This window comes from Microtus pennsylvanicus, chromosome 20 (assembly GCF_037038515.1).
Source record: "Microtus pennsylvanicus isolate mMicPen1 chromosome 20, mMicPen1.hap1, whole genome shotgun sequence".
NCBI classification, from domain to species: domain Eukaryota; kingdom Metazoa; phylum Chordata; class Mammalia; order Rodentia; family Cricetidae; genus Microtus; species Microtus pennsylvanicus.
In genome coordinates, this window is record NC_134598.1 from 37,717,733 (window position 1) to 37,745,695 (window position 27,963).

Consider the following 27,963-nt stretch of genomic DNA (forward strand, 5'->3'; position numbering starts at 1 on the left):
CGTAATAAGAAACCTTATTATACACACTGACACCCAAGTCCGTCGTCCAGAGCCCGGCAGCTATCCAAAGGCGACGGACGAACTTGGTAACTCTGTAAGTGGAAGTAAAGATTCCAGGCTCTGTTATCATCAGATCAGCAGTGTCGTATTAGAAAACGGGACACACAGTGAAAATACAAAAACCAGTTCCAACACAGCGAGCCCAGGTTATGTGTCCCACACTGAATCACTGCTGGCTTATGGGAACCTGAAAAATGCTGTATGTGGAGAGAGCGCCTTGGGGGGGGGGGGGGGGGAGAACAGTGCCTAACCCAGGGCTCGAGTCAGCCCTGTAGAAATCCAGCTTCCCAATGGGTTCTCAACTTAGGGGTGTTATTGTGTACATAGGGCTGCCCTCTTCTGCTCCCCTTTCCTGGTCTCAAACCCCACCCTAGACGCTGTGGATGTGGGGTCACCACGGTGCTCTCTGCTCAGAGCATCCCCTCAGGAAGCCTCCAGTTCCTGCTTCACCATAACAGTGACTCCACTATGAGCCTCCAGCAGAGCCCTGCTCGCTCAGGGTCCTGGTGACAAAGGAAAAGGCCAATCACGTGTGCTTCATGTGCCCTCCTATCTTCTGCCCGTGTATCACGTGTGTCACGCGCCCTCCTATCTTCTGCTCGTGTGTCACGTGTGTCACGTGCCCTCCTATCTTCTGCCCGTGTGTCACGCGCCCTCCTATCTCCTGCCCGTGTGTCACGTGTGTCACGTGCCCTCCTATCTTCTGCCCGTGTGTCACGTGTGTCACGTGCCCTCCTATCTTCTGCCCGTGTGTCACGCGCCCTCCTATCTCCTGCCCGTGTGTCACGTGTGTCACGTGCCCTCCTATCTTCTGCCCGTGCGTCACGTGTGTCACATGCCCTCCTATCTCCTGCCCGTGTGTCACGTGTGTCACGTGCCCTCCTATCTTCTGCCCGTGTATCACGTGTGTCATGTGCCCTCCTATCTCCTGCCCGTGCGTCACGTGTGTCACGTGCCCTCCTATCTTCTGCCCGTGTGTCACGTGCCCTCCTATCTTCTGCCCGTGTGTCACGTGCCCTCCTATCTTCTGCCCGTGTGTCACGTGCCCTCCTATCTTCTGCCCGTGTGTCACGTGTGTCACGTGCCCTCCTATCTTCTGCCCGTGTGTCACGCGCCCTCCTATCTTCTGCCCGTGTGTCACGTGCCCTCCTATCTTCTGCCCGTGTGTCACGTGCCCTCCTATCTTCTGCCCGTGTGTCACGTGTGTCACGTGCCCTCCTATCTTCTGCCCGTGTGTCACGCGCCCTCCTATCTTCTGCCCGTGTATCACGTGTGTCACGCGCCCTCCTATCTTCTGCCCGTGTGTCACGTGTGTCACGTGCCCTCCTATCTTCTGCCCGTGTATCACGTGTGTCACGCGCCCTCCTATCTTCTGCCCGTGTGTCACGTGTGTCACGCGCCCTCCTATCTTCTGCCCGTGTGTCACGTGTGTCACGTGCCCTCCTATCTTCTGCCCGTGTGTCACGTGTGTCACGTGTCCTCCTATCTTCTGCCCGTGTATCACGTGTGTCACGTGCCCTCCTATCTTCTGCCCGTGTGTCACGTGTGTCACGCGCCCTCCTATCTTCTGCCCGTGTATCACGTGTGTCACGCGCCCTCCTATCTTCTGCCCGTGTGTCACGTGTGTCACGTGCCCTCCTATCTTCTGCCCGTGTATCACGTGTGTCACCACCTCTCGTTCCACAAGGACACCACACACTTTGAGAAAGTGAGAGTTTGGGATATGAGAAGTTCCTTGCTCTCTGTCCAGGATTTTGGCATACACATGAATTAGGCTACGTTTGCAGGTAGCAAACACTTCCTGTGCTCTCAGCTGTAACTACGGCATCTTTCCCCGGGGACTCAGAGACTAATGGGTGCTAGCGTTCTGACCTGTCTGACCTTTTTAATTGACTCTTGGAGTTGAGCTTACAGCGAGGAGGCCCAGCACCAGGCTGCAGGGCTGGCAGGTGTCCAGCAGTGGGCATCTGTAAGTGTGGACAGCATCCTCCCAAGCTGGGGCAGCTCCCGTTCCCACCGGGAAGTGGACTCCGGAGCTGCAGCATGTGCAAGGCTGTGTCTGACCACCGCTCTCTCTGGGTCAATGCAGGTTCAGAGTTTCCTTCTGCACTTTTGGCAAGGAATGCCGCCCCACATGCTGCCTGTGCTAGGCTCCTCCACGGTGGTGAACATCGTGGGCGTGTGTGACTCCATCCTCTACAAGGCCATCTCAGGAGTTCTGATGCCCACAGTGCTGCAGGCTTTGCCCGACAGGTGAGTTTGCTGGGCCTCGCCTCCCTTTTGGGAGGAGCCAGGCATTGGCTATCGCTTTAAATTTCTTTTACTATTATTATAAACAAGGTCTGGTAAAGACCATTGATAGTGGACTTTTAAAAATTAAAAGTTGTAGTTTGACTGTGAATAGAATGTTCCTGCTTTGAAAATAGCTCCCAAATGCACAGTGGAAATCAATATGACACTTCCATGGTCATCTTCATGCACTGGGCATGTCATTAGTGCCCAGAGCACGTGGCTTTTCCTTCTCGCTGGCACGGTGGCACTGGGCAGACCATTTTGTGCCTGGCTTTCACACAAAAGTGCTCCGCCCCATGGTTCTGCTGTGTGGCTTCTCTGCCGTGCTGCTTGCTGCCCTTTTCCAGGATCCCGGCCTTGAACTTCCTCACGGGGAAGCAGGGGACTTTTCTCTGGCCCCCTCTATGTAAGGTTGCCTCTGGCCAGCTGTCCTCTGCAGGACTCTGCCCTTTGTCTTCTGGCCTGAGAGCAGGCAGCATCTTACCCCAGTTTGCAAAGATTTCTCTGTGAGTTTTTCTCTGCTTGTCCAACCTTTTCTCAGGTGTCCTAACAAGTCCTTCCTTTAGGGTATGTGCACCGTTGGTGCTGTGTCAGGGGGCATTCCCTACAAGCTCAAGGTCCCTGTAACAGCGTGGGCTTCTGCCATATTGAATTTTATGGGTCTTTTGGGATTTCAAGTCCTGTTAAACTACAGGGAATGCTGGGAGGGGTGACATGGAGGAGCATATTAGTTTCCTGTGGAGTCTGTAATAAATTGTCACACGGTGGCTGAAAATGAGGGCACTTGCCTCTGCCCTTTGGGTTCTTCTTTGCCTGGCCATGCCTTCCTGAGTGTCCCTTGTAAATGAGTCAGGTGTGCCAAGTCACAGGCTCGCAGGCTGTCTTCACAGAGGCTCTCTGGAACACCTGCTGGGTCTCACTGTTGGTCCTTGGTGGCTTTCAGCAATCCCGGTGTTGCTGGGCTTGTCGCTGAATCGCTGCGATCTCTGCCCCCATCTGCTCATGGTCTTCTGCCCTGTATCCTGGTCTTCCTTTGTCTCTCACTGGGACACCTGCCCCTGGAGTTAGGGTCCACCTGGGCAATCCAGCTGATTTCACACCCGCAAAGACCCGCGTTCCCCATAGGTGAGCTTATGTTCTGCCACTGTGCACCTTACTCATGGCGTGTACACATAGGGTGAATTCCTAGAGGGTCACTGGCTTATTTCGCCAGCCTGCTCGTCTGTCAATTATGGAACAGGTCTCAAGTGGTCCGGGCAGTCAGGCGCTTCAGACTCACCGTGTAGCTAAGGATGACCCTGACCCCCTGCTTCCACCTCCGGAGTGCTGGGATTACAGATTTGGGCCACCATGCCGAGTTTTATATGATGCTCGGGGTAAGCCCCAGGACCTCACACAGGCTAGTCATGTTCTAACACTGTTTCAGCCATGTTCCTTAGAGTTTGATATGCGCTATTTGAAAATTATTTTGTGCCTATTTTATGATTTCCCTTTGCAGTCCCACTGCCATAAGAATTGAAAAAGAGCATTTCAGACTTTCAGAGTGTTGGGAGCTGTTGTTGTTCACCTTGATTTGTATTCTTTTGTGGTTAGATTGTTGCTTAAAGCATTTCTTCTCAAGAGTCCACTAGAGTGCTTCTGTTGTCTGACATGTGGACAGTGTGTGGATGTTGGACAGATGCCAGGAAGAAACTCTGTTTTCAAGGCACACACACTCTTCTGTACTTTTAGAGGTGTGTGTGTGCATGTATGTGTGTGTGTGCGTTGTGTGTGTGCATGTGTGTGTGCATGTATGTGTGTGTTGTGTGTGTGTGCATGTGTGTGTGTGCGCGTTGTGTGTGTGTGTGTGTGTATGAGTGTGTGTATGTTACTGGAGACTGAAGCCAGCAGAAATGCTAAGCATTCCACCACTGGGTTCCCTGCTTCCTCCCAGTTGGTCTCGGGTTCCTGGTCTCATTTCGGCCTCTTGAGCTGCTCTGAGTCCAGGAAGACACCAATAGACTTGGTTTTCAAATTTTAGTTTTGTACATGATGTGAAGTGCAGGGATCAAGTTTTTATTTTTGGATTTATAGATGAAGGCCAAGTATTCCAGCACCATTTGTTGATAAGGCTGAACATTTTCTGTTGAGTTGCTTTGTTGCCTGGTAGAACATTGGCCACTCGTGCAGACATACCCTGGACTCTTGGTGGTGTTCCATACCTTGATACGCCCTGTCTCCACCCACACTGCAATGCCTTGGTTATAACGGGCTTTATAGTCAACTCCAAACAAGTGATAGGAGACCTGACTTATTTTTCTCAAAATGGTTCCTTTGCTGTGGCATATTGTTAGAGACTGCCCTGAGTTCATAAACACAATTAGAAACATCGTCTTACTAATATTGGTTCTTCTAGTCCATGAACATGGTTTGTATTTATTTATTTGTGGGTCCTGTTACAGTGCTTCTGCAGTTTCCAATTGTTTATTACTCCTTTAAAAACATGACTTTAGTTTGTGTGTGAATCTTTTGTCTTGAGAAGTTAGTTATTAAAGTCATTTATTCTAATAGTTTTTATGGTAGGTTCTTTGGGACTACTACTTGTGGGTATAAATGTATAATCTAGGCCAAGAGACTATTTTGTTTCCTGATCTCCAATCTCTAGACCCCTTTCATGCACAGTATTGTTACACTGGCTAGAACCTACCCGTGACAATGGACATCTTCACCTTCTCCTACATCTTAAAAAGAGAGAGTGTAGTGTAGTGTTCACGCTAAGATGTAGAAAACGACATCAGATCAAGAGAGTTCCTTTCCATTGCTAGTTTGCTGAGAGTTTTCATCATGAAAGTATTTTGAATTTTATTATCCCCCTTAGAATGCAAGTGTTGTGGATTTCACATTGCTTTATTTTCAAACACTGTAGATTCTTTCACCTTGTAAACACCACATGCTTTCCCTATCAGGCCCAGGAAAAGTGTGAGGATGTCCATTGTCACCCGTGGTCCTAGCTGGTGTAATACACTCTGTCACAATTTTGAAATACATTGCTATATCTGCGTTGCTGTTTTGTTGTGGATTCCATATCTCAGTTTATAAATGTCTGTGCCCTTTGAGGCTTTTTTTTTTCTTACATCTTTTTTTTTATTTTGGTGTCAGGAAATATTGGTTCTTATAAGATGAGGTGGGAAATGTTTTCACTTCAGTTTTATTTTAAATTTCATCCAAAACTTGGCAATTTTGAGCTTAAAGTGGTCTGTATTTCTTTACTTCACGTCAGCGTCTGTAGATCTGTGATGATGTCTTCTTGTTCCCTGGTGAGTGACTGGGATTTCCTTTCTTCCTCCTTCTTTGGAAGCAGCTGTTGCTTCTTCTGACTTGTCACATTTCTAGTTTCAATTTTATTGATTTTTTTTTAAATTGATTTGGAGCTACGTATTCCTCCTCTCTTTAGTTGTTGTATGGAAACATGTCATGGGTTAAAACCTGTCTGTTTAGTCTGGTATAGGTAGTTCATGCTTGTAATATGAGCACTTGGAAAACTGAGGCCTACCATGAGTTTGAGCGTAGCCTGGGCTACGCAGGGAGTTCCAGGCTAGCCTGGGCTACAATTGAGACACTGTTGTAAAACAAGCAAATAAAAAAAATTCAAGTGAATTCATTTTCTTGTAAAATCACTTAATGTCTTAATTTTTTCTAATTGTTTAGCTTTATTCCACAAATTTTGATATGTTTATTTTCATTTTGATTTAGAGTAACTTCATTTTTCCTATCACTCTCTCTTTAGTCTATGGATTATTTTAAGAATGAAGTGTTTAATTTTCAAATATTGGGTTTATGAAGATAGTGTTGCTATTAATTTCTGTTTTAATTTCCCTGTAGTCAGATTGCATGCATTGCATCATATCAGGTCTGCCAGGTGTATTTCAGCTGTCTGATAGCCCAGAAACTGTGTTGTTGGGCTGTCGTTTGATGAGGCGCGCTGTAATGTCTGTGAGGTCGACCCGATGGACGTCGTGCTGCTACCCTCTGGCACAGTAAGCACAGATAGATCCTCTTTTCTCTAAGTTGTCTTGGTCACGGTGCTTTATCAGAACAGCAGAAAAGTGACCGACACACCCGTGTGTGTGTGTGTGTGTGTGTGTGTGTGTGTGTGTGTGTGAGAGAGAGAGAGAGAGAGGCTAGAGGTCAACACCAGGTGTCCCCTTCAGTTACCCCCTGCCTATTTGGGGGGTGGCATCTGTTATGGCTGGACTGGTCGACCAGAAAGCCCCAGTAATCCACAAATCTCTGCCTCCCAAGCGCTGGGGTCACAGATACAGGCCACTTGGCCTTCACATGGCTGCTGGGACCCAAACCCAGGCCCCATGCTTGTATAGCAGACAGTTTAGACACGGAGCCACCTCCCCAGCCCATAGATTGGCAAAGGTTTTTGTGTGTTCTATTCTCTTTTCAGTATTTAAAAGTCCATGCATTTGTCTTTGACTCTTAGACTTACATATCTGTGCTTTATGTATCTTGTCCTCCGTGGAAATGCCCCCACCCACGTGACCCCTCCAGCTTCTTTCTATTGTTGGTTTTCAGGTGTTTGACAGTGACCTATTATAATTCTGTTTTGGATCCTGCCTGTTTGTGAATCTTCTTGGATCTGTGTTTAACTATAATTTTGTTACTTTGGAGAAGTAGATACTATCCTCTCTATTTTCTCCTTTCTCTCCTCCTGGCATTTCAGCAGTGTGGATGCTAGCCCGCCTGACATCATCCCACAACTCTTAAAGGGAGCCTTTTTGCTTTACTCCTTTTTATCTTTGAGTTTGGATTGGTTAATTTTTACTAAAATATTTTCAGGTTCCTGGATTCTTAACTCAGCTGCCAGTGTTACCATACCTTGATTTTATTTTCGTATCTGACAAATCATTTAATTCTTTAAAAGTTGCCACATGTAGTCATTTATTATTATTACTGTTATTATTGTCTGTGCGTGTGCATGGCACAGGTGTAGGCGAGAGGACAACTCTGTGGAGCGGGCTGGAGTGGGCTCTCTCCTTCCGGTTTTTACCTGTGTTCTGGAGGTTAAACTCAGGTCACAAGGCTTTGGCAGCAAACACCTTTACCTGCTGAGCCATCGCTCCCGCTCCCACCCCCACCCCCACCACCGTTATAAAGTGATTCTTCCGTCCTGTTGAAGTTTCTCCACTGTCCTGCACACCGTTTGTCTTTTCCATTAGATCTGTATCAATATTAATCTTTTTATAGTTACTTTAGGGTCTCTTTGATTATTTGCGTATACTGACTGTTTTGTCTCCTTAGAGAGGGTTCTTTTCCTTGATTTTTTAAAAAAAATTCTTGTGTATGATTATGTATGTTTGTGTGGTAGTTTGAATGTATTTGACCTCCATAAGCTCATAGGGAGTGGCATTATTAGGAGGTGTGGTTTTGTTGGAATGGATATGGCCTTGTTAGAGGAAATGTGTCATTGTGGGGGCGGGCTTTGAGGTTTTCTATGCTCAGGATATTGCTCAGTGAGTCAGTCGACTTCCTGTTGCCTCTGAGTCAAGATGTAGGACTCTCAACTCCAGCACCATGTCTGCCTGCACGCTGCCATGCTCCCTGCCACGAACTGAACTTCTGAAATGGTGAGACTCTTGAATTAAATGTATCATTAATAAGCATTGCTGTGGTCATGGTGTCTCTTCACAGCAATAAAACCTAAGACAGTATGTGTCTGTATGTGTGACGTGTGTGCTGTTTGAGATAAGATCTCTCACTGCACGCAGAACTTGTCAGTTCAGCAGACTACCTTGCCAGCAAGTCCAGGACTCCCCTCTCATCACACTCCCAGTGCTAGGATGGCAGGGATACGCCCTTGCACATGGCTGCATTATGGCCTCCGGGGATCCAAACTCAGGTCTTCGTGTTGAACAGCAAACTCTCCCTCACTGATCCATCTGCCAGCTTTAGTGTTTGGTTGACTGTACAGCAGTGTTTAGAACAGTGGATACTGAGATGATTAGGGTTTATGCCAAGAAATGGACATATGCCCCTTCTCCTAAGCAGTCAGCAGAAATTGAATCTCTGTCTTCAGGGTTCCCTGGGCTGCTATGTAACTCGAGATTCAAATTCTTGTAGAATATTTTGTGCTTAGTTTAGAATTTACTTGTTAGATTTTCTTTCCTCTCCCAGTCTCTCTGCCTCAGTCCTAGACCTTCCCCAGGTGACTTCTACAGTTGCTTGAGACTTAGTTTGTTCATCCCTACCTTGCTGTCTGTGACAGACTTATTTCTACAGAGGTGGCAGCGGAGCTTAAGAGCTGGAATGCCTTATCTGCCTTTGTGTGCAAATAAGAAAACAGCCAGAATTCATTCATTCACTAGACTAGTGTTTACCAATTGCTGCAATGTGCTAGTCTCAATGCTTGGCCCTAGAAGACAACATTAAATATCTAACATGATTGGGTGTGGTAGCACACACCTTTAATATCAGCGTTCAGGGGGCAGAGGCAGGAGGAGCTCTGTGAGTTCAAGGTCAGCCTGGACTCTGCACTGAGACCCTGTCTCAAACAAACACAAATATCTCAAACATGCCTGCTGCACTGAGTTTCCAGTAGACCCTTGGAGACTCTTTAGAAATCACGCAGTTGGCCCACTGCCCTGTGGTCTCAGACATACTAATTCAGTCCCTTTCACATTGAACTGAGAGGGCAAAGCCACTGCAAAGGCCAGGGTCTGCCTGACAGCTAACTCACTTTTTTCTCAACTTGCCGGAGTACCCAAGGCTTTATGCTTTGTTGGGTTGGAAATAGACGCTGTCACTCATGACCCTGGCCAGGTTGAGGCTCAGCTTCCAACTCAGTGGCCCAGAATTTAACCACTTTGTAACCACGGCGAAGGTGACCCGGGGCAGCATTGAGAAGCCTCCGTGAGATAGTGCCATGCACCTCTATTACAGGAATGGTGTGCAGAGCCGTCATTCTCAACATTGTCTTGCTCACCTCTTCCAGGAGATTTTGGCAGAGGGCTAACAGTGTTATCTGTCGATGTAGCAAAATAAAGTATTGCTTGTGTGTGTGCACGCGTGTGTGTGAGTTAGTCACAAGGATAACAAAAAAAAAGCCAAAGAGCAAGGACCAAGCCAGAGATGCTAAATGAAAAGCAGAAGGCATTGGAGAGGGTAAGATGTGAGGCCTGGAGCACCCGGCCTGGCCTGGGAATTGTCACCCTAGGAGCCTGCAGCGGGGGGTGGGGGGGTGGGGGGGGTCAAACACATCTGGCCTTGATCCTTAGCTCTGCCTCTCACTAAGCTCTGCCTCTGAGGCGTGGTTCTCACTTCTCTGGAAGGACTGATGATAATACCCACTTCACGGGGTGAGACGAGGATTAAACAGGGAAGAATGTGTGAAGTGTTTAGTGTCTGGCTCAGCAGGCTTGCCCATTAGCAGGTGTCTGCTATCAACACTTCCTGGCTGTTGTAGCAGCTCAGGGCTGGCAGTCACCCAGGGTCCTGAGAGAGTCACAGCAGTTGGAGCCTGAGTGCAGGTTCAGATCCATCCATGCAGGAATGTTGGGCTAGGGAGTGAGGTGGGGGGGCTAAGGGAATCCTTCCCTCCTGGTGAGCCCCCATGACGGCAGAAGGGTCAAGAAGAGGCTCAGTAGATGCTGAAGGAGGTGGCATAGCTGGGGGTCAGGGTGGGTAGCTCCTTGTGTTATCATTTATAAAGATGTGGGGGATAACACCTTGCCTTCTCATGGACGCTGCCACAAAGTAACCTCAGTGTTTAGATAATGCCTCAAAGACTATGGACCCAGGGCTAGAGAGATGGATCCGTGGGTAAGACTCAATCCCAGGACTCCTGAAGCAAACAAAGGTGGTAACAGCAACATCTCTGGAAGCTTGTGGGCCAGCTAGGTTACGGGGGACAAATAAGAGAGACACTGACACCTGAGGTTGTCCTCTGATCTGAACATGTGAGTACCCACATATCAGACACACAGACACAGAGAGAGAGAGGAGAGAGAAAGACAGAGGGGAGAGAGTGAGACAGAGACAGAGGAGAGAGGGAAAGAGAGAGGAGAGAGATGTTTTAAAAGCCTCTAAACCCCAAATAGAACCGTCTCTGGGCTGAATGCCTCCACACTTTTCTTCAGCTTAATAAAAGCAAACAATTGCCCCAAGCGAGAGGTCCCCCCACAGTGCTGCTGTGCTCTCTGACTGCAGACAAAGGCCAGCTCCCAGCTCCGGCTGTGTGCCAGCTACAGCGAGCACACGGCTGCCCCTGCCCCTGGGCAGTCACCCAGCGCTGCTCCACAGCTTGGCCCTCTGTGGAGAGCAGCCAGAGATTCTGAGAAGTTGCCACCTCCACCGTAGAACTCAGCCTCAGTTTGAGACTGACTAGCCAGCGTGGATTTGCCTTATGACATTCTGAATGCTTTGAGTTGACCCTGCCTTCAGTGCTGGGGAATGCTGTGCCTCTGTGGAACAGGTCCTGGTGAAGTGCCATGCCTAGATCCACTTTCTCTCAAGAAGACACAGTTCCATTCCTTCCTCAGCCACACCCCTCCACCATCAGGGAAGCCTGCTGGCTTGACCTCTAGAATATTCCAGTCTGACCTTAATGCACCGTTCCCACCATTTCTGCTCTTACCCATCCTCCCTCTTACCTGGCTTGCTACAGCAATGTCCAAGCAGGGCTTGCTGTTCTGTGCTAACTTGCCTATAGCTAATTTTCATCACAGGAGCCAGAGTTACTGTTCTTTAGCTCTGTGGTAGGATTGAGTGTTGAGGCAGCACAGGCATCTCATGATGGGGGAGGGGCAGCCCAGTGACTTCAAATGCTGCAGTCAAGGTGGGCAGCATTTGGAGCTGGTAAGAAGGGAGTGTGCCATTATCCGGGGCAGGAGTGTAGTAGACAGAGGGACTAGCATGTGCAGAGTGGGCACTGGCTTTGGGAGCCCGGGCAGAGGGAGGGGAGCATGTCTGGGATCTGTCCATCTGAAGATTGAGAGACATTTATTACTTATTACATCTAGCGAACATTTCTTGAGGGCCTACGATGTATCTGGTGCTGAGGACAAAGAAAGGCTAAGCAAGACAGACATAGCCCTTGACCTCTGCTCCAGAGCTCATGGTCTAGAGAAAGATGTTCATGTATGACATGATCCTATAAGTCAGCACAGAATGGCCTGTCACAACTGCAACACCCCCCCCACACACACACACAGAGGAATAACTGTAGCTTTGGACCTCATCTTGGGAGCATCAGGTATTGTTTCCTTCCAGAAGTGACAGCCAGTCTGAGAGGGACGAGAAGGAGCTGATCCCATGAATTAAGGGAAAGATGTTTTTGGTGTAAAGAACTCAAGGAACAAAAATCCTAAATTAAAGGGAACTGCTCAGAGACCAGTGGGACCCAAAACAGAGCAAAGGGGACCAGAGAGAAGAGAAGCTGGAGGATTCGGGTTTCAATCTCAGAACATTGGAAGGCACTGAGAATTTTTAACCTGAGGGTGACATGGTTGTAGAAAATTATTTTCAGGTGTGTGACTTTTGTTTATGCTGCATTTGTTTAACTCTGTGAAGCTGTGGTTCTTGGCCTCTAAAACACCTCATGGTCTGATGGCTAATAGCTAGACAGGAGAAAGGACAGACGGAGCTGGCAGGTAGAGCGTATAAACAGGAGGAGAAGTCTGGAAGAGGAGGAAGGTGCAAGAGAACAAGGAGAGGATGCTAGGGGTCAGTCATCTGGCCAGCCACCCTGCCAGCCACAGAGTAAGAGTGAAAGCAAGATATACAGGAGCAAGAGAAGGGAAAAGCCCAGAGGCAAAAGATGGATGGGACAATTTAAGAAAAGCTAGAAATAAGCCAAGCTAAAGTTGGGCCTCTATAAGAAAGAGTAAGACTCTGTGCGTTGATTTATTTGGGAGCTGTAAGGAGTGAGAAACTGCTACATGACTACTACATGACACAGATCAGCACGATAAATGTTGGGAGGAGTCTTCCCTTCACCTTGTACAGGGATGGAGGTAGAAGGCAAAAGGTAAGGAAGGTGCTTAGGATGTCAATATTGGGGCCCAGGTAAGAGATGGTGAACTGGCAGGAAAGGGAACACATTAAATGCATTTGGGAAGTAATTTGGAGGTAAAAATTTGCAGTCCTTACTAGAAAGGGGCAAGAGTCTGTGATGGCACATGTAGCGGGTACTAATAGAGGGAGACTGAGCCACAGACACATTAAGAAAAGGATACTGAGCCACGGGCACACTAATAGAGGGACACTGAGCCACAGACACACTAAGAAAGGGACACTGAGCCACGGACACACTAAGAAAGGGACACTGAGCCATGAGCACACTAATAGAGGGACACTGAGCCACAGACACACTAAGAAAGGGACACTGAGCCATGGACACACTAATAGTGGTCCACTGAGCCACGGATACACTAAGAAAGGGACACTGAGCCACGGACACAGTATTAGAGGGACACTGAGCCACAGACACACTAATAGAGGGACACTGAGCCACGGACACACTAATAGAGGGACACTGAGCCACAGACACACTAATAGAGGGACACTGAGCCACGGACACACTAACAGAGGGGCACTGAGCCACGGACACACTAATAGAGGGACACTGAGCCACGGACACACTAAGAAAGGGACACTGAGCCACGGACACAGTATTAGAGAGACACTGAGCCACAGACACACTAACAGAGGGGCACTGAGCCACAGACACACTAATAGAGGGACACTGAGCCACGGACACACTAATAGAGGGACACTGAGCCACAGACACACTAATAGTGGTCCACTGAGCCACGGATACACTAAGAAAGGGACACTGAGCCACGGACACACTAATAGAGGGACACTGAGCCACAGACACACTAATAGAGGGACACTGAGCCACAGACACACTAAGAAAGGGACACTGAGCCACGGACACACTAATAGAGGGACACTGAGCCACAGACACACTAATAGAGGGACACTGAGCCATGGACATCCTCCTGATAGATGCAGCACAAGGATCACTTGGGAAGTTTCCTGGACTAAACAGAAAACTATCGCCATTTTGGATCAATTCTTAGGCCTTACAGGAAGCACACTGAAGAGGTGACTAGAATAAATTACAACAAAGTGAGCGAGTCAGTCATAACTGAATATAGAAAGCTTAAGAAACTGAATGTTATATCTTACGTGTAATACATCCATATCATTAATTCAGATCAACTAAAAGTTAACTTTAAGAGAAGAGGGGAAATTGGAGCCCCAGCTGAGCTTTAGGTACGCCAAGGAAGTACAATTCATTATGACAGAGATACACATATTTATTTAAACTCTGTGAATTCTCACAATAAGTTCTTGGGGGTGAATAATGTTATTTATTTGCCAAAAGGTCCCAGAAAAGAAAAAAAAAGGCATGTTGTAAATTAAACTGATAAAATACTGGTGATTATTGGGGCTGCTCAGTACTTGGAGGGTTTTATTATTATTATCTTACCCTAGGGTCTGTTTGAAACATTTTATAACAAGCAAATTACAAACAAAGCTTTGGGGCTGAAGAGGTAGCTTAAAGGTGAGGAGCTCCTGTTTGCCAGGATGGTGCACGCACACACACACACACACACACACACACACACACACACACACACACACACACACACGGACGAGCACCTCCTGCTTTCTCAGAGGACCTGAGTTCAGGCTTGCATCACCTGTAACTCCAGCTCCATCCAGTCAAATGCCTCTAGCTTAAGTACACAGCATGCACCCCATTTAAAATAAAGAAAAAATAAACTTTCAAAAACAAAACTTCATAGAAAGCAGAATTTCATTCTGAAACAGGGAATACGAGAAGAGAAGTGCATCTGTGAGGGAGAGGGATTTCATCGGGGTGTGTTGGGTCCGGGCGTTCCGCAGACCTCTGTGCTGGAGATAGGAGGATACAGCCAGTAGCTGACATGGGTGTGGATAAATTGCTAAGAGAGACAGAAAGGAGGATTTTGAAGAGGGCCCAGGACTAGATCAAAGATCTGTATAATATATGTGTTTTAATTTTTATTTTATGTGTGTTGTGTGTTTTGCCTGAATGTCTGCAGGCCATCTGTGTGCCTGGTGCCCATGGAAGTCTGAAGTAGGACTCGGAGGTGAGGTTCGCTCCTCTGAACTGGAATTGTAGTGGTGGGGTCGAGGGCACTGAGCTGTGGCTGACGAGCAGTTAGGAGACACATCCACCAATGCCGAGGGAAGCCGGGATTTCCCGAGGACAGGGTCCCCGATGCCGAGGGAAGCCGGGATTTCCCGAGGACAGGGTCACAGTGAAGCACTGCCACGACGCCCAGCAATGCTGAGAACAGAAGACTCCATAGGTCATCTGCTTAGATGGAGCGTGCTGCCTAGGGACAGCCGTGCAGGCTGGGGGACAGGAGTGTGGCCGGGAACAGTGAGGCTGAAGAAGGCCGCAGAGGGTCCATGGAGCCAAAGAATGACAATGTGGTGGCTCAAGGGATACAGCTGAGACAGTAGCAGCTATTTATGTCTGTGTGTGTGTGTGTTCCATGTACGTAAGTGTCGTGGCACACGTGGAGTCCAGTGGACACCCTTGTTGTTGACCCTCCTCTTCCGTCTTATCTGGAACAGCTGACCCCACAGCTGACCTGACTTCAGGGGTCTCCTCTCTCCACCTCCTGTCTTGCCGTAGCAGCGCTGGGAGCACAGAGTCCAACCATGTCCTGCTTTGTGTGGGGCTCTGGAGATCTGAAGTCAGGTCTCGTGTTTGCACCCTGTGCCCTTTGCCTGCAGAGCCATCTCCCCAGCCCCTCCGTTTTTAAAGGGGTACTTAGCTGTGCCACCCATACAGGGAGGAGGGTCTTAGAGAGGGCCAGGGCTAAGAGTCCCAGAAAGAGTGGAGTGGGTGAAAGAGAAAAACAGCAGGGAATGCCATGGAGGTTGATGACCACGGTCTGACAGGTGAAGGACAGCAGCGAGCCAGGACAGGGTAAGTGGCATGGTCCTGGGTCAGGTGGTGTGGACGGCCTCCATGGAGAGAGGGTCCCCCCCAGCCCCACAACTCCCAGGAGGAAAGTGAGTCTGGGGCCGCAAACAAGTGGTCTTAATGTGGGGGTCTGAAAGTGGTGCTTTCTATTTCCTCAGCTCCAAATCCCTTCCCACACAATCCTGTGGCCCCTGGCTGCCTCCTGGGCCTAAACCCTTCCCACTTTTCTCCATCCTCAGAATATACTATGGCTTCAAGGTCCATTTTAGAGCCCCAGGGACCCACATGGTAGGAGGAGAAAACTAGCCCCTTCGGGTTTTCCTCTGGCCTCTCCTTCATGGCACACATGTGTCCTGGCTTGCCTTTGTACATGTGCATATACATGTGTGCACACACGCACACATACACACATTTAAATAAATAAATGATATCTATGTATGTATGCGTGCATGCATGTATGTATGCATGCATGTATATTTTTTTAAATGAGTGTGTGCTTCCCAACTCTTCCCAACTCCGGCCGATGGCAGCAGGTCGCCAGGCTGAGTAGGCATCTCTAAACACCGCACATGGATTCTTCCAGCTGGGCGTTTGGAGCAGACTGGAGGAAAGTACAGTGTGTGGGGACCAGTTCCAGAACAGCTTCCTTAGACCAAGGCCCACTGTCTTCACCCCTGACAGAAGGCGCTCCCAGAGTACCACGGAGAATGGCTTGCTCAGGGAATGAATTCTGGGTGCCACCTCACCTTGCAGTGGCTTTTACCCCCCACTGTGCAAGGCACCCATAAGCTCCTCCCCCACAGCCATTTGTAGCGGCGTAAACGAATGCAGTCAGTTTGTAAAAATATATATATTTTTAATGTAGAAATAGACTTACAGAACCACCGTTCCCGCGGAGACCAGGAGAGTAGAAGAGGAAGCTCTGAGCACGCTCGCCAAATTTATAGGCAGACATTAGCCCGAGGCGAACACGCCCCCTAAGGGGCGGGACTTATCCCTACATCTCCCCTTTTTGTCTAAATAAGACAGAACTAAACCAAATACAACTACATACAATAACAACAAATAATAAATATAACAAACAATATTGAGAACAAAAGCTTTGCTAAACATTCTATCTCAAGGAGTCCAAATAATGTAAAGAGTAACTACAATTATATAATCTTCAACTCTGTCAAAGATCTGAGAAGGGAATAAACACTACTCAACAAACGAGATATATCCAAAATGTGCAACAATTGACAGAGACAACTGACTACCTGGGCAATCACCCAAAGTCTCGTTTGCAATGTTGAGTCAACCAATTTTGGCTAAGGCCTAACATAACTGACATACCATTATTAAAGGCAAGGAACTTTTCAAAACTATCTTACCCTGTCTTGGCAGGATATGACAGTCCTGTTTTATCCATTGATGCACGCTCTGTATCTGTGTCAGTGGTGTGATGAACATATTTTAATTTGCCAAATTCTGCAAAGTGGAACACATCCATCTGCCAGATTTCATTCCTTTGGGTGCCCTTTGGATTAGCCCCTGCAGGCAGTGGCGTTTGGTTATAGAAAGAGCAAGTAGGGCATTTCTTTACAATCTCCTTAGCTTGTTGCCATGTAATTGAAAACTCTTTCTTCAAACCTTTGCTATTAACATGATGTTTTTTATGAAATTCAGAGGCTTGTAGCACACTACCAATCAGTAATTGATCAATTTCTGCATTACCTTGTGCTAGAGGACCTGGCAGACCCGTATGGGATCGGATGTGTGTTATGTACATAGGGCAAAGCCTGTTCCTGATCAAATCTTGAACCTGGAGAAACAATGAGGTTAGTTCAGTATCATCAGGTATAAATTCAGCAGTTTCAATATGTAAAATAACTCTTTCTGCGTATTGTGAATCTGTAACTATATTAATAGGTTCTTTAAAATCCCTTAGCACCATAAGAATGGCATATAATTCTGCCTTCTGGACAGAATTATACGGACTTTGTTCCACCTTATCCAAGTCTTCTGATTTGTAACCTGCCTTCCCTGATTTATTGGCATCAGTATAGAATGTACGGGCTCCAGTTATTGGAGCATCACGGACGATTCGAGGAAGAATCCAAGAAGTTCTCTTTATGAAGTTAAGCCGCTTGCTTTTTGGATAGTTGTTATTAATGTCTCCCAAAAAATTAGCACAAGCTCTTTGCCATGGTTCATTATCTTCCCATAATTTCTTTAGTTCATCAGCAGTGAAGGGCACTATAATTTCTGCTGGGTCTATGCCTGCTAGTTGACGAAGTCTCAGCTTGCCTTTTATAATTAACTCAGAGACTTTTTCCACATAAGTTTTCAGTTTCTTACTTGGTTTATGTGGTAAAAAGATCCATTCCAAAATAATATCATCTCTCTGCATTAAAATTCCTGTAGGAGAAATTTTTGATGGTAGTATGACAAGAATACAATCGAGCTCTGGATTCACCCTGTCCACATGTGCCTGTTGTAATTTTTCCTCAATCATTGTCAGTTCCTTTTCTGCTTCAGCTGTTAATTCTCTGGGACTGTTTAAATCTTTATCACCATCCAAGGTTTTGTTCAAATGAATTATTAGATCAGGTGTTATTCCAATAGCTGGTCGTAGACTGGAAATGTCTCCTAACAGTCTTTGAAAGTCATTAAGAGTCCGTAGGCGATCTCTCCTAATTTGTGCTTTTTGTGTCTTAATTTTTTGCAAACCTATTTTATAACCTAAATAATTAACAGAATCTCCCTTCTGAATCTTTTCAGGAGCGATTTGCAATCCCCATTTAGGTAAAAGTATCTTTATTTCTTCAAACAGTCTGTTCAAGGTATCCATGTTTGAATCGGATAACAAGATGTCGTCCATGTAATGGTATACTATAGATTTGGGAAATTTCTTGCGTATTATTTGCAATGGTTGGTTCACAAAATATTGGCACAGGGAGGGGCTATTTAACATACCCTGGGGGAGAACGGTCCAGTGGTACCTCCTCGAAGGTTGAGAATTGTTATAAGTAGGCACTGTGAAGGCAAATTTTTCTCTATCTTCTTTTTGCAAAGGTATAGTGAAAAAACAATCCTTTAAATCAATAACTATGAGAGGCCATCCTTTTGGTAATAAAGAGGGCAAAGGAATTCCAGATTGCAGAGGGCCCATAGGTTGAATAACCTTGTTGATGGCCCTGAGATCTGTCACCATTCTCCATTTACCTGATTTTTTCTTAACCACAAATACAGGAGAATTCCAAGGGCTGGTAGATTCTTCTATATGTCCAGCATCTAATTGTTCTTGTACCAGCTGTTCTAAAGCCTGTAACTTTTCCTCAGCTAAAGGCCATTGCTTTGTCCATATTGGTTTCTCAGTCAACCATTTTAGAGGCAAGGCTGTTGGTATCTCTGAAGGGACATCAATTGCTTGTTCTTGTACAGCCCGAATGGCCGGTTTTCTCCGTTTGTAATATCTTTTAATATTATTCTCAGAACTATAGGCTCTAGAAGTAGCAGGAATGTTAATTTCGGTATTCCATTGTTGTAATAGGTCACGACCCCATAAATTCATTGCGATATTGGCTACATATGGCTTTAATTTTCCTATTTGTCCCTCTGGCCCTATACATTCAACCCATCTCGTGCTCTGCCTTACTCGAGATAGGGTTCCAATTCCCAGGAGCTGAACATTTACATTCTGAAGAGGCCAATACGGATGCCAAGATTCTGGGGTAATGATACTTACATCAGCACCTGTGTCCAGCAGGCCAGTAATAAAAATGCCATTTACACACACTCTCAGTTTAGGTCTTTGATCATTTATAGAAGTTTGCCAAAACACACGTAACTTATCTTTCTGATCATTATTGCTCGTAACAGTAGGCATGGGGCTTCCTAATTGTCCTGATGAGGCACGTTCTCTGCAGAAACTGGATATGACTGAACCATGTTTGCCATGGGGGCCTGTGAGGCCCCCCCTCTCACGTTTCCCGACTGTATCAGGTTGCTTTGTCTATCTCTTGTAGACCTGCATTCATTCGTCCAATGTCTGCCTTTTCCACATCTTCTACATAAACCTGAAGGCTGAGTCCTCCTATTTCTGTTATTTCTAGAAGATGCATTATTATTATTATTGTTTCTGAAAGATGCATTATTATTATTATTATTATTATTATTTCTGAAAATCCGTTGTCTACAATTCCTTTTCATATGACCCATTTTGCCACAATTAAAACATTTGGTATTCTGGTGTCTCCTTTTACCATTGGAAATTGCTTCTTCTACCCATGCTTCAGTGCCATAATCAAATGTATCAACATTGAGTGTATGCAAGACCCATTCTTCCAAAGGAGCTGATCTGAGCTTTAAAGGCCCCAAAATCCTTTTGCATTCCACATTTGCATTTTCATAAGCCAAAGACTCAATCATTATACGTCTTGCTTCTGGGTCAGATATCCCTATTTGTACAGCCTTAGTTAATCTTTGTAAAAAGTCACTAAAGGGTTCTCTCTGACCCTGTTTAACTCTGACAAATGATTCCATTCTCTGTCCTGGGTCTTGTACCCTGTCCCAAGCCCTTAAGGCTGCTGTAGTACACATGGAGAGTGTGTTTTCATCCAAATTAGCTTGTTCCTGAGGGTCGGAAAAGAGCCCTTCACCTAGAAATTTATCTAGGGAAATGTCAATTCCCTTTGCTTTTTCCTGCTGTTCTAAGAGTCTAGCCTCTTGCCTGAATAAGCATTGCCATTTCAATTGCGGTCCACTCTCAAGTACTGCAGAGCTCAGCTGGAGCCAGTCCAAGGGGGTTGCTCTGTTTGTCGTGGCCCAAGATCTTAGCATCTCTTTAACAAAAGAGGCTTGCATCCCAAAAGTCATGACAGCCTGTTTAATTTCCTTGAGGTCATTCATACGGACAGGCTCCCATGTATCCTCCTTGATGACCCTAGGGTTTCTGGAACCAACCACCTTCTCTGTTGTTATTACTGGAAAGGCAGGTAGAGCTGTCGGTAGAGCTTTGTGGAAATTGTCCCGGAGAGATTTACCCACAGATGTAGTTAAAATTTGCCCTTCTACCCTTTGCTCTTCTTCATCAGAATTCAGAAATTCCTCAATCTTTTCAATTCTATTCACTATTGCCTTCTGCAATGTCTGAATCTCCTGTCCAGAATTATGTTCCAAAGCCTTCATTGAGGATTCTAAAGTATGAAGTTTGTCCGTTAGAGATAACATCTTATCTTTGGACATAATTTTTATGGCATAAACTGTGCCTTCTTGTATTGACACTCTTTCCATCAATTTGTCATAAGCTTTAGACAAAATCCAATTGTCACATTCAGCAGTTTTGATTCTCTCAGTTAATGTTTCATTTCCTACAGAAAGGGACTGAATCTTATTGTCCAAATCAGCTGTTCCCTCTTCCATAGTAATGAATTTCTCCTTAATATCAGCCACTAATGTTTCAGTTCCTACAGAGAGGGACTGAACCTTACGATCCAGATCAGCTGTTCCCTCTTCCATAGTAATGAATTTCTCCTTAACATCAGCCTGGAGAGCCTCAAACTGATTCTTGAGAAGATTGTTATCAGCCTGGAGAACTTCAAACCGATTCTCGAGAAGATTGTTATCAGTCTGGAGAACTCCAAACTGATTCTTGAGAAGATTGTTATCAGTCTGGAGAACTTCAAACTGATTTTTGAGAAGATTGTTATCAGTCTCAATTGTTTTTAAGCGTTCTATTTCTGCCTTAAGAATCCTGGATTCATCTCGTAAAGACTTTATCATATTTCTATTATCAAACCATTTGGTGCCAATGAAAACTACGAATCCCAGAAGGATCCATAGAGGTGGCGTGATAGACACCTCTTGTAAAATCTCCCACATGGTACAATTAAAAAAACTGTTAAATTCTTGAACAGTAATGTGTTCAGACATTTTATTTATAAAAGAAAAAAAAAATTTTACCTGCAATGATCGGTTCCTGCCAGTTGTTGGTCTCTGTGTTTTTGGAGCCTGTCCTAGAACTAGCTCTTGTAGACCAGGCTGGCCTCGAACTCACAGAGATCCGCCTGTCTCTGCCTCCCAAGTGCTGGGATTAAAGGCGTGCACTACCACGGCCTGGCAGGCCTCAAACTCACAGAGATCTGTCTGCCTCTGCTTCCCAAGTGCTGGGATTAAAGGCGTGTGCTACCACTGCCTGGCAGGCCTCAAACTCACAGAGATCTGTCTGCCTCTGCCTCCCAAGCGCTGGGATCAAAGGCGTGTGCTACCTGCCTGGCCGGCCTCAAACTCACAGAGATCCGCCTGCCCTTGCCTCCCAAGTGCTGGTATCAAAAGCGTGCGCCACCACTGCCCTGCCAAGTCACTTTGTGTCAGACCAAATCTGCCGCTGTGGCAGCTTTTGTTGCAAAACCGCAGGTACTTAAGCTTCAGCTAATTCAGGCAGTGGTGTTCCGCTGTAAAACTTAGCCAAGGCAGGCAGAATGGGCCTGTGTGGCCGAGTATGTCTCGGACTCGGCACTGGGGCCGGAGTCACGAACTGAAAAACAGCACCCAGGAGGGTGCTGTGTTAGCTAGCAGGCTACCCGCTTGAGTCGAGGGCAAAATAGCCCGACGTTGGACGCCAAAATGTAGCGGCGTAAACGAATGCAGTCAGTTTGTAAAAATATATATATTTTTAATGTAGAAATAGACTTACAGAACCACCGTTCCCGCGGAGACCAGGAGAGTAGAAGAGGAAGCTCTGAGCACGCTCGCCAAATTTATAGGCAGACATTAGCCCGAGGCGAACACGCCCCCTAAGGGGCGGGACTTATCCCTACAGCCATTGGCTCTTCCGAGGCACAGGCTGCACGCTGTGCTTCTGGGCTGCTCTGACCAGCAGCGTCTGTTGGTAGCAGCCAGCAGAGGGTTGTGTGAAATGAATTCCTCTGGGAGCGCAGAAGCTCAGGACACGCGTAAACTCATTTCTTCCTTCAGCTTAACTCAGGTGATCCGAAAGTTCGCCAAGCAGCTGGACGAGTGGTTGAAAGTGGCTCTCCATGACCTCCCAGAAAACCTGAGGAACATCAAATTCGAATGTAAGTATTGAGTTTGGGAGCAGAAGGAGTGAGGGCAGCATTTCAAAGTCACTCCTGTCACGTGAGTCACTGACGCTCCGGGGGTTAGGCTAAGTACTTCCCACGTGGGAACTCATTTAATCCTTGCTAAATGTTTGCTGCTATCAAGGAGAAGGGACTCATTGGCACCTTGGGAAGTAGGAAGCAGAGACAGGATTCCAAAGTCAGCAGTCAACACGATACTCCTAACTCCACTTAATTCTTACGGCAGGCACCACTATGAGGTAGGACATCGTGTTCCTATCTACAGCATTTCAATGGGTTTTATGGGACTGCATGTTTGTGTTCCCACTTGGGATCGGAAGGAGAGTGCTCTGAGATGGTGCTGATGGCTCAGCGCTCCCCGCCTGCACCTGGGCAGAAGGCTGAATCAGGCTTAGGCAGGCAGAAGAGCATGGAGGATTCCTGCCGCCATACAGTGTTTTCAGACTGTGCAGTGCTATGCGTGTCAGATTTAGACAGCAGAGAAACTTCCCCAAAGCCACACAGCCACGGATCCACAAATTAAACCTAATGCTTGAGGTGTCCTTGAAACTCCTGTCCACAAAAGGCTGTAGCTAGCGTAAGAGTCTCACAGATTCTCCACCTAATTAGAAAGCCAAATTAATATTTCTTATACGGGGCTGGAGCCACGAGTGTTTTCTTGGCACAGTAGTGCCTGTAGTCCCCAGCTTAGCCTGCTCTGAAAAGCCTGGCTCCACTCTGTCTCAATGGTCTGAGCGCAGAGAAGACTCGTGTACAACACAGTTGTTGCCATTGAACAAAGATGAGATGATTTTAAGCAAAACAAGGTTTTAAAATATGTTTCTTAAAGGCCCGTTTGAATACAGCGTGCAGTCGTGCTACAACAAGTGCCAGTGGGGAAAATGAAGGCGATCAAATTACCCTTTCTCGGCAGGCAAAGCAGCCCTTTCAGACTCACTCGGAGGCCCCTGCAGTGCCCATCACCTATTGATAAAGCCTGCTTTATTTCACGCTCTCAGTTCTTTTCTTTTCTCTAGCACTAAATTCCACATCACAAAGTTAAAGAAAAAGTAATTAAGGATCAGGATTAACAATTGATCGGCCTGGAAAATTAGAAGTTCATCTCCCCGCACACACAGCCCCCCCATTCCTCCACCCCACACACTGTTTTTCAAACCAAGCCTGCTCTGAGTACAAATTAGAATAATCCTGGGGAAATTTCTGACTATTTCATGACCAGTTCAGAAATTAATGAGAAGAATGCCCCGTGCCCGTTTTAATTACAGCACCGACAAAACAAGCCCGCTCAAAGTCTGCAGCAAGGAGGAGGTGGGCTGGGCCTTCCACCTGTGCCTGCTTGGAGGAAGTGGTTCTTCCCCAGGGAGCCTGGATGTTTGGAGATTGTGCAGGAGCAGGGAAGCAAGAGCCTCCCAGCCTCCCACCACCACCACCCCCTTCTCCGTGCAAGACTGGAAGAATGAAGACTGTGAACAGGGACATGCCTTAAGAAAATAAATCAACAGATATAAGGTCCCTTCACTTCAAATAATCAGATGCTAAGGGCAGATAGACAAACAGCCTTTCAAAAATCAAAACCCACAGAGGCCATTTGGCCGAAATGACAAATGCCAAGTTTCCTTGTGGGGCAGCCCACGTTCCACGCCAGTAGCATCCCTGGCCACACAGCAGTGAGCCAGTCACGGTTCCGATGAGACATGCCGTGTCTTAAAGGGGCTTCTTCAAAGCTTTCCTTTGATTCCTGCGATTAGCTGAAAAGCAATGAGTTTGCAATTAGCAAAGTGAAAGCCAAGTAGATAATTGCTTTGGCTCACGCTGGTTGATGCCACGGTTTCCCACACCTGCTAGTGCAGCATGTGTGTGACTTTGAAATCCGTATCCTAAATATCATCATCAGAAAATGGCTGTTGGAGCTGAAACACAAGAGTCAGACACAGGGGCATGCCCGCTAGTACCTAGAGGCAGGGTGGTGAAGCCCAATGAGAAAAGAACCACGTTTTGAAACCTGCTCCTGGTTGGAACATCAAACATGCAAATGTTTCTAGCTTCTTGTCTTCTTGTTGCAGTGTCGAGAAGGTTTTCCCAAATTCTGCGAAGGCAAACATCGCTGAATCACCTTTGCCAGGTAGCTGTCTGTTCTCATTTGTGTTAACCACTGCCAGGTCATTGCAGAGGTCAGGGGCAACATCCACAGGGATAACTTCCTGTGGCTGGTGTCAAGTCAGTGGCATAGCAGGGTCCTTTCTATACATAAGGCACTAAAAACCTCAGCCCCTGGCCAAAGTTGTAACTTGTGTGCAACATCGGTTGCCCTGAACCTTTTGTATATGATCTGGGTTCCCAATTTTGTGTTTCCTTGAACTGAATTGCTGGGTTTGTCAACTACTGTTGATACTTGAGGTGCAATTGTGTATGCAGCACCTTTGACCTCTCCCCAGGAGATGCCAGTTGTCTCCCTTGCTCAGGATGACATCTGGACACCCTAGTTACATATAGAAACACTGGAGGAAGTAGCAGCTCACCCAGAGCACCGTGTTACCTGGGCAGTTGCCAGCGTTTGGCACGTGGTATTCCCCCTCATCTCCAGTTCCCTGTCAGAGCTGATCCACCTCAACTATCCAGTTCCCATCAACTGCCTTCACACATTCCCGATTGTAGCCCCTCCTGTAGAGTGCCATCTGGCTCTTGGGGGACCCTGGTTATGCAATGACAAGGCAGGAGGTGGGGTTTTCTGATTGAGAACAGTCCAAGGCAGGCTCCACCTTGGTCTCCTTACATCTGTCCTTGTCATCGAAGGCACACGACATGGTTTAGGGACAGAGGGAAGCCCTTCTAGACTGGACAGCTGTGGCAAAGGTAGCCCCTGGGCATTGCTCTGGGGACAATCTGACAGATGACTGGAATGCAGGGAAGACAGTGGTTATGAGGAAAACCAAGACACATAGTCTTTCTGAGAGTTTGTGCCAGCTGCACTCTCTTGCTCCCTTTTACTTGGAAACACAAAATGTTTCTAGCTCCATCCATTTGCCTGTAGATTTCAAGATGTCATGAGTTTTTCTGCTATGTAGTACTCCATTGTGTAGATGTACCACATTTTCCTTATCCATTCTTCGGTCAAGGGGCATTTAGGTTGTTTCCAGGTTCTGGCTATGACAAACAAAGCTGCTATGAACATAGTTGAACCCATGTCCTTGTGGCACAGTTGAGCATCCTTTGGATATATACCCAAAAGTGGTATTACTGGGTCTTGAGAAAGGTTGTTTCCTAATTTTCTGAGAAATTGCCCATACTATATCCAAAGGGGCTGCACCAGCTTACGCTCCCACCAGCAATGCAGGAGTGTTCCCTTTTCCCCACATCCTCTCCAGCCTAAGTTGTCACCAGTGTTTTTGATCTTGGCCGTTCTTTGCAGGTATAAGATGGAATCTCAGAGTTGTTTTGCTTTGCATTTCTCTGATGACTAAGGATGTTGAGCTTTTCCTTAAGTGTCTTTCAGCCATTTTAGATTCCTCTGTTGAGAGTTCTCTGTTTAGGCCTGTACTCCATTTTTTATTGAATTATTTGTTCTTTTGGTAGCCAATTTCTTGAGTTCTTTGTATATTTTGGAGCACTGATGATACATTTATGTGAAAAATATTTATTGTGAAATTTCTGACCCATTGGGCCCAGGGTGGCTGGAGCAGTTCCTCAGTGTGGTCCTGTCCCTTTTCTGGCACTGGAGACACACAGGTTATTGTTGGGGTCAAGACGAGAGGGAATGGGAACAACAGCAGGGTTTGACCTGGTGCAGGTCACCGTAGTGGAGAAAAAGAAGGGGGAGGAGACAGCCTCAGGAAGAAGGAGTGTCTCTGTGAATTTTTCAAGTCATGGTATCACCATTGTTTCTTAAAATTGAGTTTCCCTGGATCTCCAAGTATCTATAAAATGCAACAAGCATACCCGCTCAGAAGGCACATGGGGGACAGAGAAGCGGACTTTTAACTGGGAGCTCTTGACGGTTGGATTGCATTACAGGCATCTCGGACGGTGATCCACAGCGCGGACATCACATTCCAGATGCTGGAGGACTGGAGGAACGTGGACCTGAGCAGCATCACCAAGCAGACTCTCTACACCATGGAGGACTCCCGGGATGAGCACCGCAGACTCATCATTCAGTGTAAGGTGTCCCTGGGGCTGCAGTCCTTCTCTTTCTGTTTTAATTGATAAATATTCAAGTGGTATTCCCACCCTGCCCCCTTCCCTGGGTCCCATTCTTCTATTGTTCCTGTTAAATGGCTCGGCCCAGACAGGAGGGCTAATTTACTTAAGAGGATATGTGTCAACATGGCTGATGCCATTGGGCAGCACACAATGTCATACAAAGGACCCCGCATGTGACCCTGAATGCCACGCATACCTCCAAGGCAGTGACAGAAAGGCTGGGAACTGAAACGTACAGCCTGCCTTGGTGTCGTCGGTATAGAGCCAGCTGGACGAGCTGCCTGTGTGTCAGTGACCATGTGACAGTGAGGGTCATGTGACCGTGAGCCTGGCCTCCCCACTCCCCCCCCCCCGCTACATGCGCACGCACGCGCGCGCGCGCACACACACACACACACACCATGCACATTGAAGTTTGAGAAGACGTGAATGGGTGGCGAGTTGCTCCCATGCACATGCGTTCATGGCCGCAGGGATAACGACTTCCTGCAGTGCAGGCAGCCCCCGTGTGGGTGAGAGTTTGCTCCCCAGAGTGAAACAACACAGGGACACCACCTTAGATACTCCTGTTCCTCCTCTGAGCCTTGGCCCAGCTGACTGCTCGGCGCGTGCCTCACTTTGCCAGCCTTCCTTTCCTCAGAAGGGCAGCAGGGTGCACACTCAGGTGGAGTAGTCAGTGCCCCTCAGAGGTTCCAGGGAGGGTGGCGCTGAAGGCAGACGGTCCGAGACCCATCCCTTCTGTGTGGGGTAAATTACATCATCGCTCCAGTGCCCACCAGGAGGAGGGGTCTATTCAGAAGAGCACAGGCCCCTTGAGTGGCAGGGTCTGCTCCTCCACACTGTTGTCCTAGGGGATCTCTGTCTTCTGCCGGCTCTTCTAAGCCTGGGCTGTTTATGACCCAACATCCTCTGAGAGTCCCTATTAGAGGGCACTTCCTTTCAAGGCCTCTCAAAGGCCTCCACCGGACCCCAGCCTTAGCCCAGGTTCTTTGTCCTTCTCCCACACGGTTGCCCACTTGTCTGCTACTGCGCCTTAGGGGGAACCACTGAGAAGATAATGCAGTTTATCAGACGCCAGTTCTCTGCCAAGTACTCTGTCAAACCCACTGTGTATGATGTCATCAATTCTGCTTCACAGCCACATGGGGTACAGTCTCCTGTCACTCCCGTTTTACATCTGTGCCATCTCCAGCCCAGGGCAGCTCTGCTGGGAAAGAGCAGAGGGGACCAAAATTGTAAAGTGGGGCTGAGCTTGGGAGGGTACAGGGTCTTCCTGAGCACTTTCTGTTGGGATTCTGTTTGTTTTCATCGCTTGTGTGTGTGTGTGTGTGCGCGCGTGTGCATGTCTGT

General features: G+C 47.2%; 1 protein-coding gene across 3 annotated transcripts in view; it reads left to right on the top strand.

The window, feature by feature from the left end:
- Window positions 1–27,963, top strand: part of Rfx4 (regulatory factor X4) — a 156,794-nt gene that overhangs the window by 88,783 nt on the left and 40,048 nt on the right. For all 3 annotated transcript variants that reach the window (XM_075954493.1, XM_075954495.1, XM_075954494.1), the window contains exons 8-11: window positions 2,150–2,313; window positions 22,289–22,389; window positions 24,477–24,535; window positions 26,425–26,569. In XM_075954493.1, the coding sequence (XP_075810608.1) occupies window positions 2,150–2,313; window positions 22,289–22,389; window positions 24,477–24,535; window positions 26,425–26,569 (469 nt within the window). The remainder of the gene's footprint in view (window positions 1–2,149; window positions 2,314–22,288; window positions 22,390–24,476; window positions 24,536–26,424; window positions 26,570–27,963) is intronic.